Raw genomic sequence first — 14,889 nt, 5'->3', positions numbered from 1 at the left:
TAAATTCTTTCAAGAAGTTTTTGTTTTGTTTACTCTGACTTTGCTGGTGCCCTAAAGCTTATGCTTAAGTCTGCTTATTTTGTAAACCAGCCCTGGCAGCACATAAGTTGCAGTCTTAGTTTAGAGAGCATAAGTAAGCACTACAAAGTACCTGCAATGAAAAGCTAATATTTATTGAGTACTAGTTCACTAAAGTAGATTCAAAGGTGAGTATCTCTGCCCTCAATAAGCTTACATTCTAACATGGTGTACAAGAAAGAGTCACAGTTAAGCATTTATTATATTGAAAGTAGTGATTTCTCTTTTAACATAGTAATGACATGTCTCTCAAACACTGAAACAGAGGCTTTATAGTTAGATATTAAATACTAACAGTCATGGAATTTTTTTTTCAGCAGTTCATACTAATTTTAAAAGGTATAGAAATGTAATCAAATTATTTTGTGCTTTTCCCTCATTGACTCAAGTATGCACAGTTTCTGAATGATTAACTTACGGAAATGTTTATGTGGTATTTACAGTTTCTTTATCTAGTCTCAAAGTCTTCCTCGTTGTTGTGTTTATAGATCCACCAGAGGTGGAAAACAGATTGGTACCCTCAGAGGACCTTTCTATCATTTCATAATTGTGGCTTTGGCATTTTATTTCTGAGATTCAGCAAGGTTTTTCCTAGAGGTACTCAGGCTACCTATGCAAGTCTTTTTGTGAAGTAAGAAAAAAAATGCCCGGTAAGCAATTCAAAAGCTTAAACATAATAGCAACAATTAATATTTGTATAGTGTTTCATGGTTATAACATGTGATGCACACATTATTTAACAACTGTGTGAGGTAAATATGATAATCATCCCCATTTTTCAAGTGAAGGAATTGAAACTTATAGAAATTGTGACTTAAAGCCAGCAAGTAGTGGATAGGATTTGAACTCAGATATTGGGGCCCCAAATCTTATGTTTTTTCTATTACTTAAGAGTCCAGGATCAGGCACTAGGTTCCTAAAGAATATTAAATCATTAGATGAAATATATTTTTGGTTACTGAAGTGTGGGTCTAACTCTGTAGCAACATTATCTTCACATGAATTACATTATAAGCAAGTAGTATTGTTAAAAAGCTTGTTTAACTTAACCAAAGGATCAAGTTACCACCACCAGTAATAAGTCATGTTGATATCATGTGTCCCTAATATGATGTGATGAGGACACATCACTTCTGTGGTGTCCTTACCCTAAATCCATAAACTCAGTATAATTCTGAGAAAACATTAGACAAACCCAAATTGAGGGACATTCTATAAAGTTCCTAACCACTACTGTTCGAAAGTCAACACCAAGAAACTGTCACAGATTGGAAGAGCCTATGGAAACATGATGATTAAACGTAATGTGGTATTCTGGATTGGATCCTGAAACAGAAAAAGGACATTAATGTAAAAATCTGAATAGTGTCTCTAGGATATAATTAATAGTATTGTACCAATGTTAATTTCTTAGTTTTGATAGCTGTACTATGGTTATGTAAGACGGTAGCATTAGAGGAAGCTGAATAAAAGGTAAACTATTTTTTTGCAACTATATAACTTTGCAACTATTCTATAAATCTAAAATTATTGCAAATAAAATTTTAGCAAAATAACTACAAATAAGCTTTAGTATATGCATTTGAAAGAAAGATGAAATACAAGTTTCTTTAAAAAAAGTAATGGTAAGGTCAAAGAACATGGAGATTCTAGGAGCAGATCTATATTTGAATTAGGCTGAGCTCCATAAATTAATGCAGTGGGCCAACTATGGTAACGGGTAGATTAAAATTATTTTTCTTTGCTCATACTTATGTACAGAGAATCTTTATACATTTTTATTCTCTCAGTTTGTGACACTGACATGAAATTGTTTCTCTTAAGGAAAGAATTCTGTGGAAATGAAAAATGAATTTTTTTTTCTCTTGATTCAGGATTTATTTTTCTTTCATTCCTTCTCTGTAGCGGACAATTACTCTGTATGCTGGGTATCCAACCATGAATAGTTAGGTCAGAGGGAAGAATCAGTCTCTTCAGGAACTATACAAACTTTGCAGCATGGAGGGTGAATTGCAGCGAGGCAATAGGGTAAGTGGAAAGAGCACTAGTTTTGACCTAGCCTTGAATACTAGGTCTGTCACCTTGTGGCATGACTTTGGGCAAATTCTTAACTTCACAGAGCAGTTTTTTATTCTGTAAGATGGTTGTTGTAAGAATTAAATTAAGTGAAATAAGGTGTGTAAAGTACCTGTACATACTAGACATCCAATAAAAATAAATTCAAAAGTATTTATTATTGTGTACCCAAGACTTTGCTGTGTATGAACTATGAATATAAAAATACATGAGATGAAATGGCTTATAATCTCAATGAACTTTCAATCTTTGAGGAAAGATTAAAACATGCATAGATGAAACAATTAGAGAAAAAAATTACAAAACTTACCAGAGCATTAAATTGTGTTGTAATGATAGTCAAAGCAATGATTAGAAAGGAAACGAATCCTTGTTGGCTTAAGTTTTATGAAAGAGGTGGCCCTGAGAAAAGCATCTACGAATTGGTATATAGAGTAATAGCAACTAATATGTTTGGAGAGCTTTAAGGTTTCTGAAGAGTTTTCGCAAGCATTACATCACTCAATATTCACAATCACTGAGGTAAGTTTTATAAGCTCATTTTAGAGATAAAGAAATTGAGACTACGAGAGGTTTTGTCAAGGGGCAGAGTTAGAATTCAAGCCTAGAAATGCTGACTATGCTCATTTTGAAAAATATTTTATATTTTCCATGCATTTTCATAATTGTTTTCTCATCACCTGAGATATGAAAGTCAGAGAGACTAAGTAACCCATTCAACTAATTTCCCCAGCTAATTAGTTGGGAAAGCAGTACTAGAACCCACATGCCTGAATGTCTAGGGTATTCTTCCCATCTTTCTACATTACCACACTGTTTTAATTTCAAGAAGGAGAGCAGGGAGGGAGAAGGGGAGCAGCACTGAATCTGAATGGGCTCTGAGGTATACACCCATGTCATCACAGAAAACACCTCAACTTTTCAAGGCTGCATTAATTCTGGTCATTTAATTATAGACAATTATTCACCTGCCTTGTGCTGAGAGTGACGTATATGAATGGGACAACTGAATTGCCACACTTAAATCGCTGGTACTGTATTTCACTTCAAGATTCACATTTGTGGTATATTTTGGAATTAACTTCCTTAGGGATGGCAATTAAAGAAGACACTTTAATTAATGTGACAATGGAAGGTTCTATTCCTTATCTAGCTCATTCTGGTCTTAATACAGATTATCACATGCAAGTTGTAGGCCAGACTATTCATTTAAAGAAAACACACAGAATAAACCTAGATCTTTAGAACACCGTAGTGCTCTTCTTTGTGTTCAGGGAATAGAAAGACCTAGGCCTTGAGTCTATACGGTGTTTTCCCTAGTATTTCTTTTAAGTCTACAGCATAAAATCAACAATCTTACTTAACACTTTCAGGATTTCGAATACTTTCCAAGGCAAGGAAATGCTCTATTACAGTCCAGACGATAATATTTTCTGAGGTCAAAGTTGAACATGTTCCACTGTCACTCTTCTTCCAGCTGGGACAATTACAAACTGTCACACTTCATTGTACATAGTCTTTGGCTATTCTTGGCTCAAAGCCTGTCAATTTATGAAGAAATATAATTTCTTCACTTATGAAAGTACTTTAAATAGGCTGACTATATTAAAAGCTGGACTCAAGTTTTCCCCATTTGTAAGATGTTGTCTCAGCTCTACAAAATAAATTTGCTGCAGGAATAGAAAGCTTTTTATTTCTCATAACTAACAAAAAATGCTCATCTTTTTCTTGGGGGTTGATATTGTCACCTTTCTCAGCTTCCATGTCTCTCCGTGGGAGTCTGGTGACCTCTGTGTTACTGAGAGTCTGAGGATGCAGGCATCAGAGGGCTTGGGATTGAGTGTGACAGTGTGTAAGCGGGTTTTGACAGTGAGGTTGAGTGTATTTTGTTGAAATTGTATTTTAGTGAAATTTTGTTAGAGAAAATGGATATTTATGAAACGCTGTTAGACGGGTTATGAGAGTGTGTTGAGTTCGTTTGTGAGGCTTGCTTGATGTGTCTGTGTGACTATGTAACCAGGTAAGGCGCAGAATCTGATCCCCGCCCCAGCCTGAGGGAGGCGGTACCCCGAGGCCTTTGCTTAATTCCAAATCCAAACCGGAATAACCTGTTGCGGGACTTGAAGCTCCCGCAGTTGCAGATTGGCGTTCCGGTCGGCGGCGCGCGGATCCCCGCCCGGTAGTCGCGCGCCCAGCGCTTGACAGGAGGGCAGTCACGTGGCAGCCGCAAAGCGGCGCTTTGCGACCTCGATGACAGGCAAAATGTGCGACAGCCGTGGCGCTGGCCAACCAGGGGCGGAGGCGGTGGCTAGGGAGGAAGCGGAGGAGGCGGAGGCGGCCGTGGCGTTCGCCCGCCTGCTCGTTCTCTCGGTTTCCCCGCCCCCCCCCGGTCTCGCCGCCGCTGAAGGGAGCCGGGTGCCGCGCACCCTGCCCTCATCCTGGCCGGCGACAGTAAGATCGGACCCGCATCCAGACCAACCTCCCTGTCGAGGCGGCTGCGGCGCGGGCTCCGCGAGGCGCAGGCGGGCGGCCCGGGCGCCTGAAGGTTACCGAGTGCATGAGCGCCTAGCCTCCCGCGCTGCCCCGCCCGCCGGCCCGCCGGCCCGCCCGCCGGCTCGCCCGCCAGCCCCTCGGCGCCCGGCGGCGGCGGCGGCGGCGGCGACGGCCGCAGGAGGCGCCGTCTCCCTCCCAGGTGCGCGCTTCGCTCCCGGAGCCGCGGAATTCGGCGGCCGCCATGGCGTCCAACATGGACCGGGAGATGATCCTGGCGGATTTTCAGGTGAAGTATCTGGCCCGGTTCCCCTCCCGTCTCCAACCTCGTGGGTTCCCGAGGCCAGAAGGGTGGCCTCTCCCCAGCGTTTGTTTGAGCACTGCAGTGGTGTGTGGTTTGGGCTTTCATACGGTACGTGGCTTGGGGTGTGTGCGTGTGTGTGCGCGCGCGCGCGTTGTGAGCCATGGGCGAACGTGTAATTCATATGCTGTGTTGAGTGTGTGTAGAATGTGTTATGTACGGCTTGAATGGGATTTGTAGGGTGAAGGGTGTTTGATATTGGGGTTATTTTGTGTGTGGACTGTGTAGTGTTTCTTGTATTATATGGGGAATGTGTATAATTTGGTGGTATTAAGTGTGGGGCTATTAAGTATGGGTGTTTTGGGTCAGGAGTTTTGGGTTGTGCCATGAGGAGAGTGTGTGCTGTATGCAGTGTGGGTGTGGAGCGTGTGGTGGTGTGGATGTGGTGTATTGTGTTAAGGGTAGAGTAAAAAAGAACGATGAGGAGGAGGTGGTGAGGGTAGCGGGGCATTGTGGTCGTTTTCAAGAAGAAATAAGCATTTGAGACTTTGATGCTTTATTGGAATCTTTGGAGGGTAGGAAGATGAGGAGGCAAGTAGACTGTAGGTGTGTGTGTATATATATTTATATATATACACCAAAGTATCTTTGCAGCGAATTCAGAAGCTTGATAAATTACCAATTCAAATTTGCGGATTCCCCTTCTACAGGTTTGAATTGCTTGATTGATGTCCTTTCTCCAGGAATAATTTAAAGGATAAGAAAATGTTATTTCCGTACCGAACCCAACTGTAGTGATACTGGCATATAAGTATCTTAGGGAGGCTGTTTGAAAGTAGAGCTGTATGCATCATGAAAGACTTGGAGTTATAACTAATGCTTTGTGAACACCACCTTTGCCTTTGGTGAAGAAAATATTGTAGTGAGATTTTTAACCATTCATTTTGGCGTTCACTTAGAAGCTACTGTTATGTATAGGCAGACTTTTCCCACTTTCTTTAACTGACATTGTGGTACTTAGTCTTGCATGGTAGGCAATATTTTTCCTTACTGAGATTTTGTTGGGCTTTTCTCCTCTCTCTTTTTCTGGTGTTTTAAGTTTCTTATTTTTACAGCTTAATATTCTGCTGGCCATTTCCAGAGTTTACTTTTCTGGTTGCCCAGTGGTATCTGATACCTTAGGAATATGCATATATCTGCACTTGATTATACTGTAATTCCAAACTCAGACAAAAAGAAGCGTTCTGAAAATAAAAGTTGACTACAAGATTTTGGTGTTTTGTAGGATTAGGATTGGCCTGAGATTTTTTTGCCTGTCTTAAATCTTTCTTCTTCTTTTTTCATTCTGTAATTCAGTCTTTCATCTAACATGAAATTCGGTTGTGTGAAAAAGGACTCTATATTTCTAGTAGTTTTATCCTGTTATAAAATTGTTATGTTCTGGTAGGAATGGCTTTAGACAACAACAAAAAGTGTAGTTTACCTTATTAAGAGTTTTAAGGTAATTATAACTTTGTTTTGATTTCACCAAACTTTTTACTTTCTCTGATAACTTGTAGCTGCTTGCTCTCTTATTATTTGTGACAATTATTATGCTTACTGTGAACCTTATATTGGCCAAGGACAGGAAATTTAGGATTCTTGTGCTGGGAGGCAAAGTAAGATTTTCTGAGAAGCATTTGGGCTTTTATTTTGATCACATTAATACATGCTAATAAGTTTTTCTCTTCACATTGATGGTAGTGCAGTGAACAATTGTTTGCCAAATGTTGAGAGTTAATTTCATATTGTCAAATAGGTAAGAGAACGTTGTTGGTAGAATAAAGTTATTTAAAAAACTATATACATGTTAAGCACATTAGCCTTTTGTGTGTTTAGGAACTTTGTATTCCTTTTACAAATGATGATTCCAGATCAGTTTGCTCTTGTGGACTCAGTTTTAAAATTGATTATTCTTCCTATTTTTTTTTTATATTATGTCATGTTTTTATGGGATTAAAAATAAACATTTATCCAGTTATTATAAACCAGGTAATTTACGTTAAAGATTGCAGCTCAAGACTTGGAATGTAGATACTTGGATGATACTGATTTTTTCTGTAACTGGGCAAATCAGTTTCCCCACCCAAAAGTGAATATACTAAATTATATTCTGTTTACTTCATATGATTGTGAAAGTTAATAATAGTTTTGAGAGCTTAGAGCTGTTTTTGTAGAAAGGGGCATGATTTTTAAATGTGATTAGATTTTAAAAATAAGTTTCAGATTTTGATTATTGCTAGATAATAGTTTCTTATAAATACAATGTCTAAATATGGAAAAGATTTTGGGAAGGATTTTTGTATTCTCTTTAACTATTTCAACTCAATATATTGAGAAAGGACTTGTGTTGAAATCAGTGGAGGAGTGGATAACAATTATATGGGGTAAATAGAATGTTATTTTGCTTTGTTCACTTTTGGGTGGGGAAATTGATTTGCCCAGTTGTAGAAGAAACCATTATCATCCAAGTATCTACATCCCAAGTCTTGAGCTATAATTTTAAAAATAAATTACCTTGTTTCTTATAACTGGGTAAGTAGTGGATGGAAGATTACAGCTCAGACTTAAGGGGATAGGTTTGGGACTTTATAGATGAGTAAAGTCATTATAAGCAAATATATTCGAAATTGTCCTCTAAAAGATTTTTTCCCCCAAATAAAAACAGCTGCCAATTAAAAAGGTTTTAAAATTGTGGTGAAAGACACATAACATAAAATTTGCCAACTTAACCATTTTTAAGTGTCCAGTTCAGTGGCATTAAGTACATTCACATTGTTGTACGACTATCACCACCATCCATCTCCAGAACTCTTTTTTTTTTATTTTTAATTTTTATTTATTTATTTTTTTCCCCCAAAGCCCCAGTAGATAGTTGTACATCATAGCTGCACATCCTTCTAGTTGCTGTATGTGGGACATGGCCTCAGCATGGCCGGAGAAGCAGTGCGTCAGTGCGCGCCAGGGATCCGAACCCCGGGCCGCCAGTAGCGGAGCATGCCCGCTTAACTGCTAAGCCACGGGGCGGGCCCTCCAGAACTCTTTATGTTGCAAAACTGTAACTCTGTACCCATTAGATAATAACTTCCCATTCTTTCTTCTCCCCAGCTCCTAGCAACCACCATTCTACCTTCTGTCTATGAATGTGAATATTCTAGGTACGTCATATAAGTGGAATCATACAGTATTTGTCTTTTTGTGATGGGCTTGTTTCACTTAGCATAATATCCTCAACGTTCATCCATGTTATAGCATGTGTCAGAATTTCCTTCCTTTTTAAGCCTGAATAATATTCCATTTTACTATGTATATATCACATTTTGTTTATCCATTCATCTGTTGATGGACACTTGTTTCCATGTTTTGGCTATTGGGAATCATTAATGCTGCTATGAACATGGGTGTACCAGTACCTGTTGGAGTCCCTACTTTCAGTTCTTTTGGATATATACCCAAAAGTGGAATTACTGAATCATATGATATTTTAATTTTTAATTTTTTGAGGAACTGCTGTACTGTTTTCCATAGTCACTGCACTACCAAAATTTTGAATCGAGAGAATGACAGCATCCTGTTTAATAAATTATTTGTAAATTCAACTCTGAGCAAATGAGTTTAGAATTTGGAATAGTCAACAAAAATCAGCTTTAAACGTACATGATGTTAGCATAGTATGTTACTGGTAAAGGAATGAATAGAGTAGTACACCTACAGTTCTGGCTGGCCAGAGCCAGGAGGGGGTGTAAAGGAATTTCCTGGGTTTAAAAAACAGGCAGGCATTGATGAATCATGAGAATTTTTTTTTCTTCCTTAATGTCTTTTTATAACAAAGAGATGCATTCAGGTGAAAGTTCCAAATCTTTTTGTAATTGTAGAATTCTTTAACTTTTTTTTTTTCAGGTTGAGGTGTAGAGCAAAAATCATTTGATCAAAGAAACTTTTGAGACCATATTTGGTTTGCTTACAAATGTGAAAATAGTTATCCAAAACAGAATTATAGTTGTTATCAAATTAATTTCAATAATGCTAGTTGTCTTACTTTGGGTCTAGATGAACAAAAAAATGAGTCTTCCCTCTTCCTCCCTCAGTCGTTCAGTTAATGTCATGCTAATTTCTTTTTCCTCTAAGATACATTTTTATAACATAATTTTTCTTTGGGAACAGAAAAGGGGATGTAGCTGTGTAGATTAGTCTCACATGTTGGTCTCATATATTTTTCTATTTGTGTTTCTCTGTTACTGATAATAGAGATACATAGATCATAGTTCTACTCAAGTGAAGGAAAAAAAGGAACAACTGTCACTATAGTAACATTTTCTTTCAGACTTTTTCAGAAACAAAACCTTATCTGCCTTGCTAAAAAAGTATTCTTTCTGAACCTAGTTCCAGTGGTCACAGATTGAGTACCTTTATTTCTTCTCTAATTTGGCATTGATTTTGATGTTACTTCCACTTGTTTCCTAGACAACACAATTGTGCTTTTGCTTTTCACTTCTGATCTTTCTAGCTAGTAATACCTTTGCTGCCTAAATTGCTTTATACATTTTCATATATTGGACTATCACTATGGGACTTTTAAGTTTTCGTTGGCCTATCGACTCCTCTTTGAAACATGGACTCTTCCATGACACTACTGCTAAGTTGCTTGTAAGTAGTTTCTGGCCCTTCATAACATTTTTTCCTTCTAAATGAAGTGTGAATCCCTCTTCTTTTGTCTTTTAGTTTGGCATAAAGAAATATCTTCCACAAAAGAGGATGCCAGACTGTGGGGGTAGAAATGGTATAGATCCAAACAAATAGGTATCCTTTGTGATGTTGTGGGTTAGGGGTGGAACTAAGTGTCCATGAAACATCATGCGTATTTTCTGGGAGGTTGCCTTGGGCAGGAGATTGAATACTATGGCTGAAAGTAGCTTTGTTACCATCCTTTCTTTCCTTTCTCCACCATCCTTTTTATTTATTAGAGGGACAGATCATGTTGTTTTAGTGTTTGGATTGTTGGTCATTGGGAAAATAAGGTTTCGGCATGTAGAATGAACTTTAGTAGTTAGTGGTTAAGAGCATGGACTTTGAGGTCAGATCACTTGGATTTGAATTACAGCTCTGCCACTCACTCATCTTGTGATCTTTGACCAATCACTTCACACCTCTTTGCCTCAGTTTCCCCATATGAAAAATGAGTTAATGCATGTCAAGTGATTAGAACAGGTGTCTGACATAGAAAGTGTTCAATAAATTTTAGCTGTTATTTTCATTTGTGACAGTTTTAAGTTACATACTTGTTCTCTGCAGGCAACTTCAGAGACCATCTATTTCCAGCTTCTCATTTTTCCTTTTGTGGAAATTGAGACCCAGAAGAAGGAAGTGACTTGTCTAAGGTCATGGGTTGGTTTGAAACAAAGATTTTATCCAGGTATACGTAAGAGTGTTCACTTTTTTAGCTTAATTTGTCAGATATCTTGGAATTCTAGAGGAAAACAAGACCCAACATTCAGAAATTTCTCCAAATGATAAAACTCTTACATATAAAATAAATTAACAGTGCCTGGCATCTAGCAGACATGCCATAAGGAAGGAAGTGGGGGCGGGTAGGAGGGGTGGCTGGCACTTTGTCCAGTCGTTCCTAGTCTACCATTCACTCCAGTCTACTGCCATGCTTCTAAGCTCACAGGTGGTCAGAAGCCATGGAGTGAAAAGTCTTTAATTTGTTGAGCATGATTGGGTTGATACCTGTTTGCCAGACTGGTTTTATGGACTCTGTAGATCAGGGGTCAGGAAACTGTAACCTGTAAGCTGGCTGCCTGTTTTTGTACATAAAGATTTATTGGAACACAGCACACCCATTCGTTTACCTGTTGTCTATGATTGCTTTCTTGCCGTAGTGACAGAGGTGAGTAGTTGAGACAGTGACTTTATGGACCACAAGCCTAAAATATTTACTATCTGGGCCTTTAAGACATAGTTATTCTCCCCTGCTCCCCAATGAAACCAGTACTTTTCTTTCTAGATTTTACTAACTGCCAAGTGCTACAACATTTGGATGCCTCACAGGTAGCATTATATGATCACACCTCCATAGATAGGAGCATCGTGCTTAGGCAGACCAGAGCTGTAGTTTCTCGTTTCTTTTTTTTTTGCTGTGGTTCTCTGAGCAAGTCATTTTATCCTTTCTGGGTTTCAGTTATTCAGTCTATAAAATGGAGATCTGCCTAGAGCCATATCTACCTGAAAACAAGACTGCACTAGATCAGGGATTCAGAGTCTGGATAATCTCTTGGCAGCAGTGGGGTTGAGGACATTCAGTTATAATTTAGGTAATTGATCTAGATTAGGGGTCTGCAAACTACATCCTGAAAGCCAACCACCACCTGTTTTTGTCAATAAAGGCTTTTTGAAAGACAGTCATGCATGTTCGTTTACATATTGTCTTTGGCCGTTTTTGCCCTCAGTAGCAGAGCTGAGTAGTTGGTCGCATGGCATGCAAAGCCTAAAATATTTACTCTGCCCCTTACAGGAAAGTTTGCTGATTCCTGATCTAGATCACTGGTTTTCAACCATGGGTGATTTCTGTTCCCCAGGGGACATTAGGCAATGTCTAGAGACATTTTTGGCTGACACAACTGGGGGTTGCTACTGGCATTTAGTGGATTGAGGCCAGGGATGCTGCTAAACATTCTATAGTGCCTAAGACATCCCCCTATAATGAAGAATTATCCACCCTAAAACGTTAGTAGTGCTGAAAAACCCTGATCTAAATCAGTGGATCTCAGACTTTAGCTTGTGTAAGAATAACCTGGAGGGCTTGTTAAACCACAGGTTGCTGGACCCCACCGCAGAGTTTCCAGTTCAGTGGGTCTTGGGTGGGGCCTGCAAATTTGCGTTTCTACCAGGTTCCCAGGTTATGGTAATATTGCTGATCCAAGGACTATACTTGAGAACAGTTGATCTCGATGGCTTTTTAAGTCACATCCATTCCAGTGATTCTTTGATTTTGTGATCTTAACTACTGGTACATTTTTATGACTTAGGAAAATCGAATATTTGAGTATATACTTGATGCTTACAATAGAATGTGTTGTTTCATGACTCTGTGTCTTTGAACTAATATTTTTCATGTCCCTTTGGAAAATTTCTATTTATCTTTCAAAACCCATCACCTGCCTTTTGCTTGTAACATCAGTAGTCTGTGCCCAGTTAGGGTTAATCATTTCTTCTTATGTATCTTGTACATGTTTCTCTTCTTTTAAGTCTTATGTCAGATTTTAATAACGTTACATGTTTCTTTCCCCTACTGTCAGCTCTTTGAGTAAACAACTGCCTGTGTCTTAACCATCTGTTCCTATAGTAAGAGGTGCTCAGTGAATATTTTTTGAAGGAATGTTATGAATATTGGCTGTCATGGTACAGATAAATAGAGGAGAATTGTAAATTTTTATGTATTTTCAAGCATTTACCATTTGCTGATATATGATTTTGAATAATAAAATCTATCATTGAGAGAATAAAAATTGGACTATTTTATTGAATTGAGGGATATAACCTCAAAGTGACCCATTTATAGAGAAGTGCAGGGCCGGCCCCATGGCTTAGCGGTTAAGTGCGCGCGCTCCGCTGCTGGCGGCCTGGGTTCGGATCCCGGGCGCGCATCGACGCACCGCTTCTCCGGCCACGCTGGGGCCGCGTCCCGCATGCAGCGGCTAGAAGGATGTGCAGCTATGACATACAACTCTCTACTGGGGCTTTGGGGAGAAAAATAAATAAATAAAATAAAATTATAGAGAAGTGCAAAGCACCTCCCCTCTGGTTTAGCTTTTATAGAGCACTCAGTAAGGTAATAGGGCTTGAGGCTGTGGGGGATCAGAATTTGCCATCCCAAAATGTATCTCTTTGATTTGATTTTTTTTTTTTTTTTTTTTTTGTGAGGAGATCAGCCCTGAGCTAACATCCGCCAATCCTCCTCTTTTTTTGCTGAGGAAGATGGCCCTGGGCTAACATCTGTGCCTATCTTCCTCCACTTTATATGGGACGCCGCCACAGCATGGCTTACCAAGCAGTGCGTCGGTGCGCGCCCGGGATCCGAACCAGCGAACCCCGGGCCGCCGCAGCGGAGCGCGCGCACTTAACCGCTTGCGCCACCGGGCCGGCCCCTGATTTGATTATTTTTAAGGACAAAAGATTCTGAAAGAAACTTTGACCTTCCCTCTAACTGCCTGAAAGAATTTAAGATAGAAAGCCTATCCTCAGGACAGGCCATCACCATAGATAACTCTGGGTCTGGTACACTGAGAGGATCCTTGCTAAGCCCGTTTTTATCAAAGTTCTCTCTTTGGGTTACATTGTCTATAGATAACCCAGGAAACATTTGTTTATCAAACATTTGCTTTTCCATCTGCATGTAAATTGCCTTCCTCCCCTTTGAAGTCCCAAAGCATTACCCCCAACATCCTCCTTTGTCTTTAGCTGAAGATGGTATTTAAGGTGGTGGCTTTCGCCATTTTGGCGAATTACTCAGTTTTCCTGGGTTTCTCCTATGTATACATGTTATTAAACTTTTGTTTCCTCCTGTTATTCTGTTTCATGTCAATTTAGTTCTTAGACCAGCCAGAAGGACCTAGAGGGTAGAGGAATAGTTCTTTCTCCCCTACAGTCTGGCGACAAGGATGGGATAAAACTTCACTCGCTGGATGCTGCTCGCTCCTGGGCTACTGCAGCTGAGAGATCCTGGACTCCTGACAAGAGCTGGCAGGAGGTAGGAGTTCTTACCATGTCAGTCTCCTGGATCTCTGCCTGCAGGGTCCAATGGAAGTGAGTGGTGAGTTTTTTTCCTTTTCTAAATTTAGATTAGCAGGAGAAAATATTGGTGAAGCTAGCTTCGTGGAAACTTTGTTTGATTTTTTTTTTTTTTTTTTTGTGAGGAGATCAGCCCTGTGCTAACATCCGCCAATCCTCCTCTTTTTTTTTTTTTTTTGCTGAGGAAGACGGCCCTGGGCTAACATCTGTGCCCATCTTCCTCCACTTTATATGGGACGCCGCCACAGCATGGCCCGCCAAGCAGTGCGTCGGTGTGCGCCCGGGATCCGAACCAGCGAACCCCAGGCCGCCGCAGCGGAGCGCGCGCACCCAACCGCTTGCGCCACCAGGCCAGCCCCTGTTTGATTTTTTACTATTATTCTGTCTCATGTCAATTTAATTCTTAGACCAGCCAGAAGAACCTAGAGGGTAGAGGAATAATTCTTCCTCCCCTACAAGGCCAAGAACTTTGTAAAATTTGAATGCTATTATTGAATTGCCATGTGTCAGTCACTCTTCCTGATTATGGTTTCACTCTCAAACTTTTTTTTTATGCAGAAATTTTAATTTCAAATCAAAATTGTTTACCATGTTAAATCATTAGTCATTGATTTTAAGGTGAGTTTGAGATAACTGCGAGAAGCAGTCTGGCAAAAATAACAGGATAATTGCACCTGCCTTTATACTTACTTATGGTTATAGAGGAATAAAAAAGAATGAGATGTCAAGTTGTGGTAAAGAAAAGCAGAGAAGTTTGCAGGTTATGTGTACCTTAATGGCTTTAAAATTAGGTTCCAGTCACCTATTTTTTTTCCTCTGCAATTCACCCTGGTTCCCTAGATTCTTTAATGATTGAGCTATAATAAAAGAATACTAGTGAGAGTAAAGCTTTGTCTCTTGTGCCCTCCTGGCTCTCCACCCTCTTTCTCCCAAGGGAAAAGTAGTGGTTGAACTTGTTTTTTTTAAAGTCAATTTTAGTTGTATTCTTTGGCATCTAGTTAAAGTGAGGTGGAGACACAATTGAGCATTCTTATTTTAGGTTTAATGGTGGAGGAATAATAATATTAGCATCTAGCTTTTGATTGCTTTATATGTGCCAGATACTGTGCTAGACT

General features: G+C 39.4%; 1 protein-coding gene and 1 long non-coding RNA gene across 4 annotated transcripts in view; one reads left to right on the top strand and one right to left on the bottom strand.

Annotated features, from left to right (window-relative positions):
- LOC131412610 (uncharacterized) overlaps positions 1–14,889 on the bottom strand; it is a 243,611-nt gene that overhangs the window by 214,726 nt on the left and 13,996 nt on the right. The window lies entirely within an intron of this gene.
- Positions 4,528–14,889, top strand: part of FAF1 (Fas associated factor 1) — a 493,835-nt gene continuing 483,473 nt past the window's right edge. For 2 of the 3 annotated variants that reach the window (XM_058552367.1, XM_058552368.1), the window contains exon 1: positions 4,528–4,933. In XM_058552367.1, coding sequence (XP_058408350.1) covers positions 4,889–4,933 — 45 coding nt within the window. In that variant the 5' untranslated portion in view covers positions 4,528–4,888. The remainder of the gene's footprint in view (positions 4,934–14,889) is intronic. The other variant, XM_058552369.1, reaches the window with a different exon arrangement.

This window comes from Diceros bicornis, chromosome 13 (assembly GCF_020826845.1).
Source record: "Diceros bicornis minor isolate mBicDic1 chromosome 13, mDicBic1.mat.cur, whole genome shotgun sequence".
NCBI lineage: Eukaryota > Metazoa > Chordata > Mammalia > Perissodactyla > Rhinocerotidae > Diceros > Diceros bicornis.
Note: the sequence above shows the minus strand (reverse complement) of the source record. Positions and strands in the feature narration are given on the sequence as shown.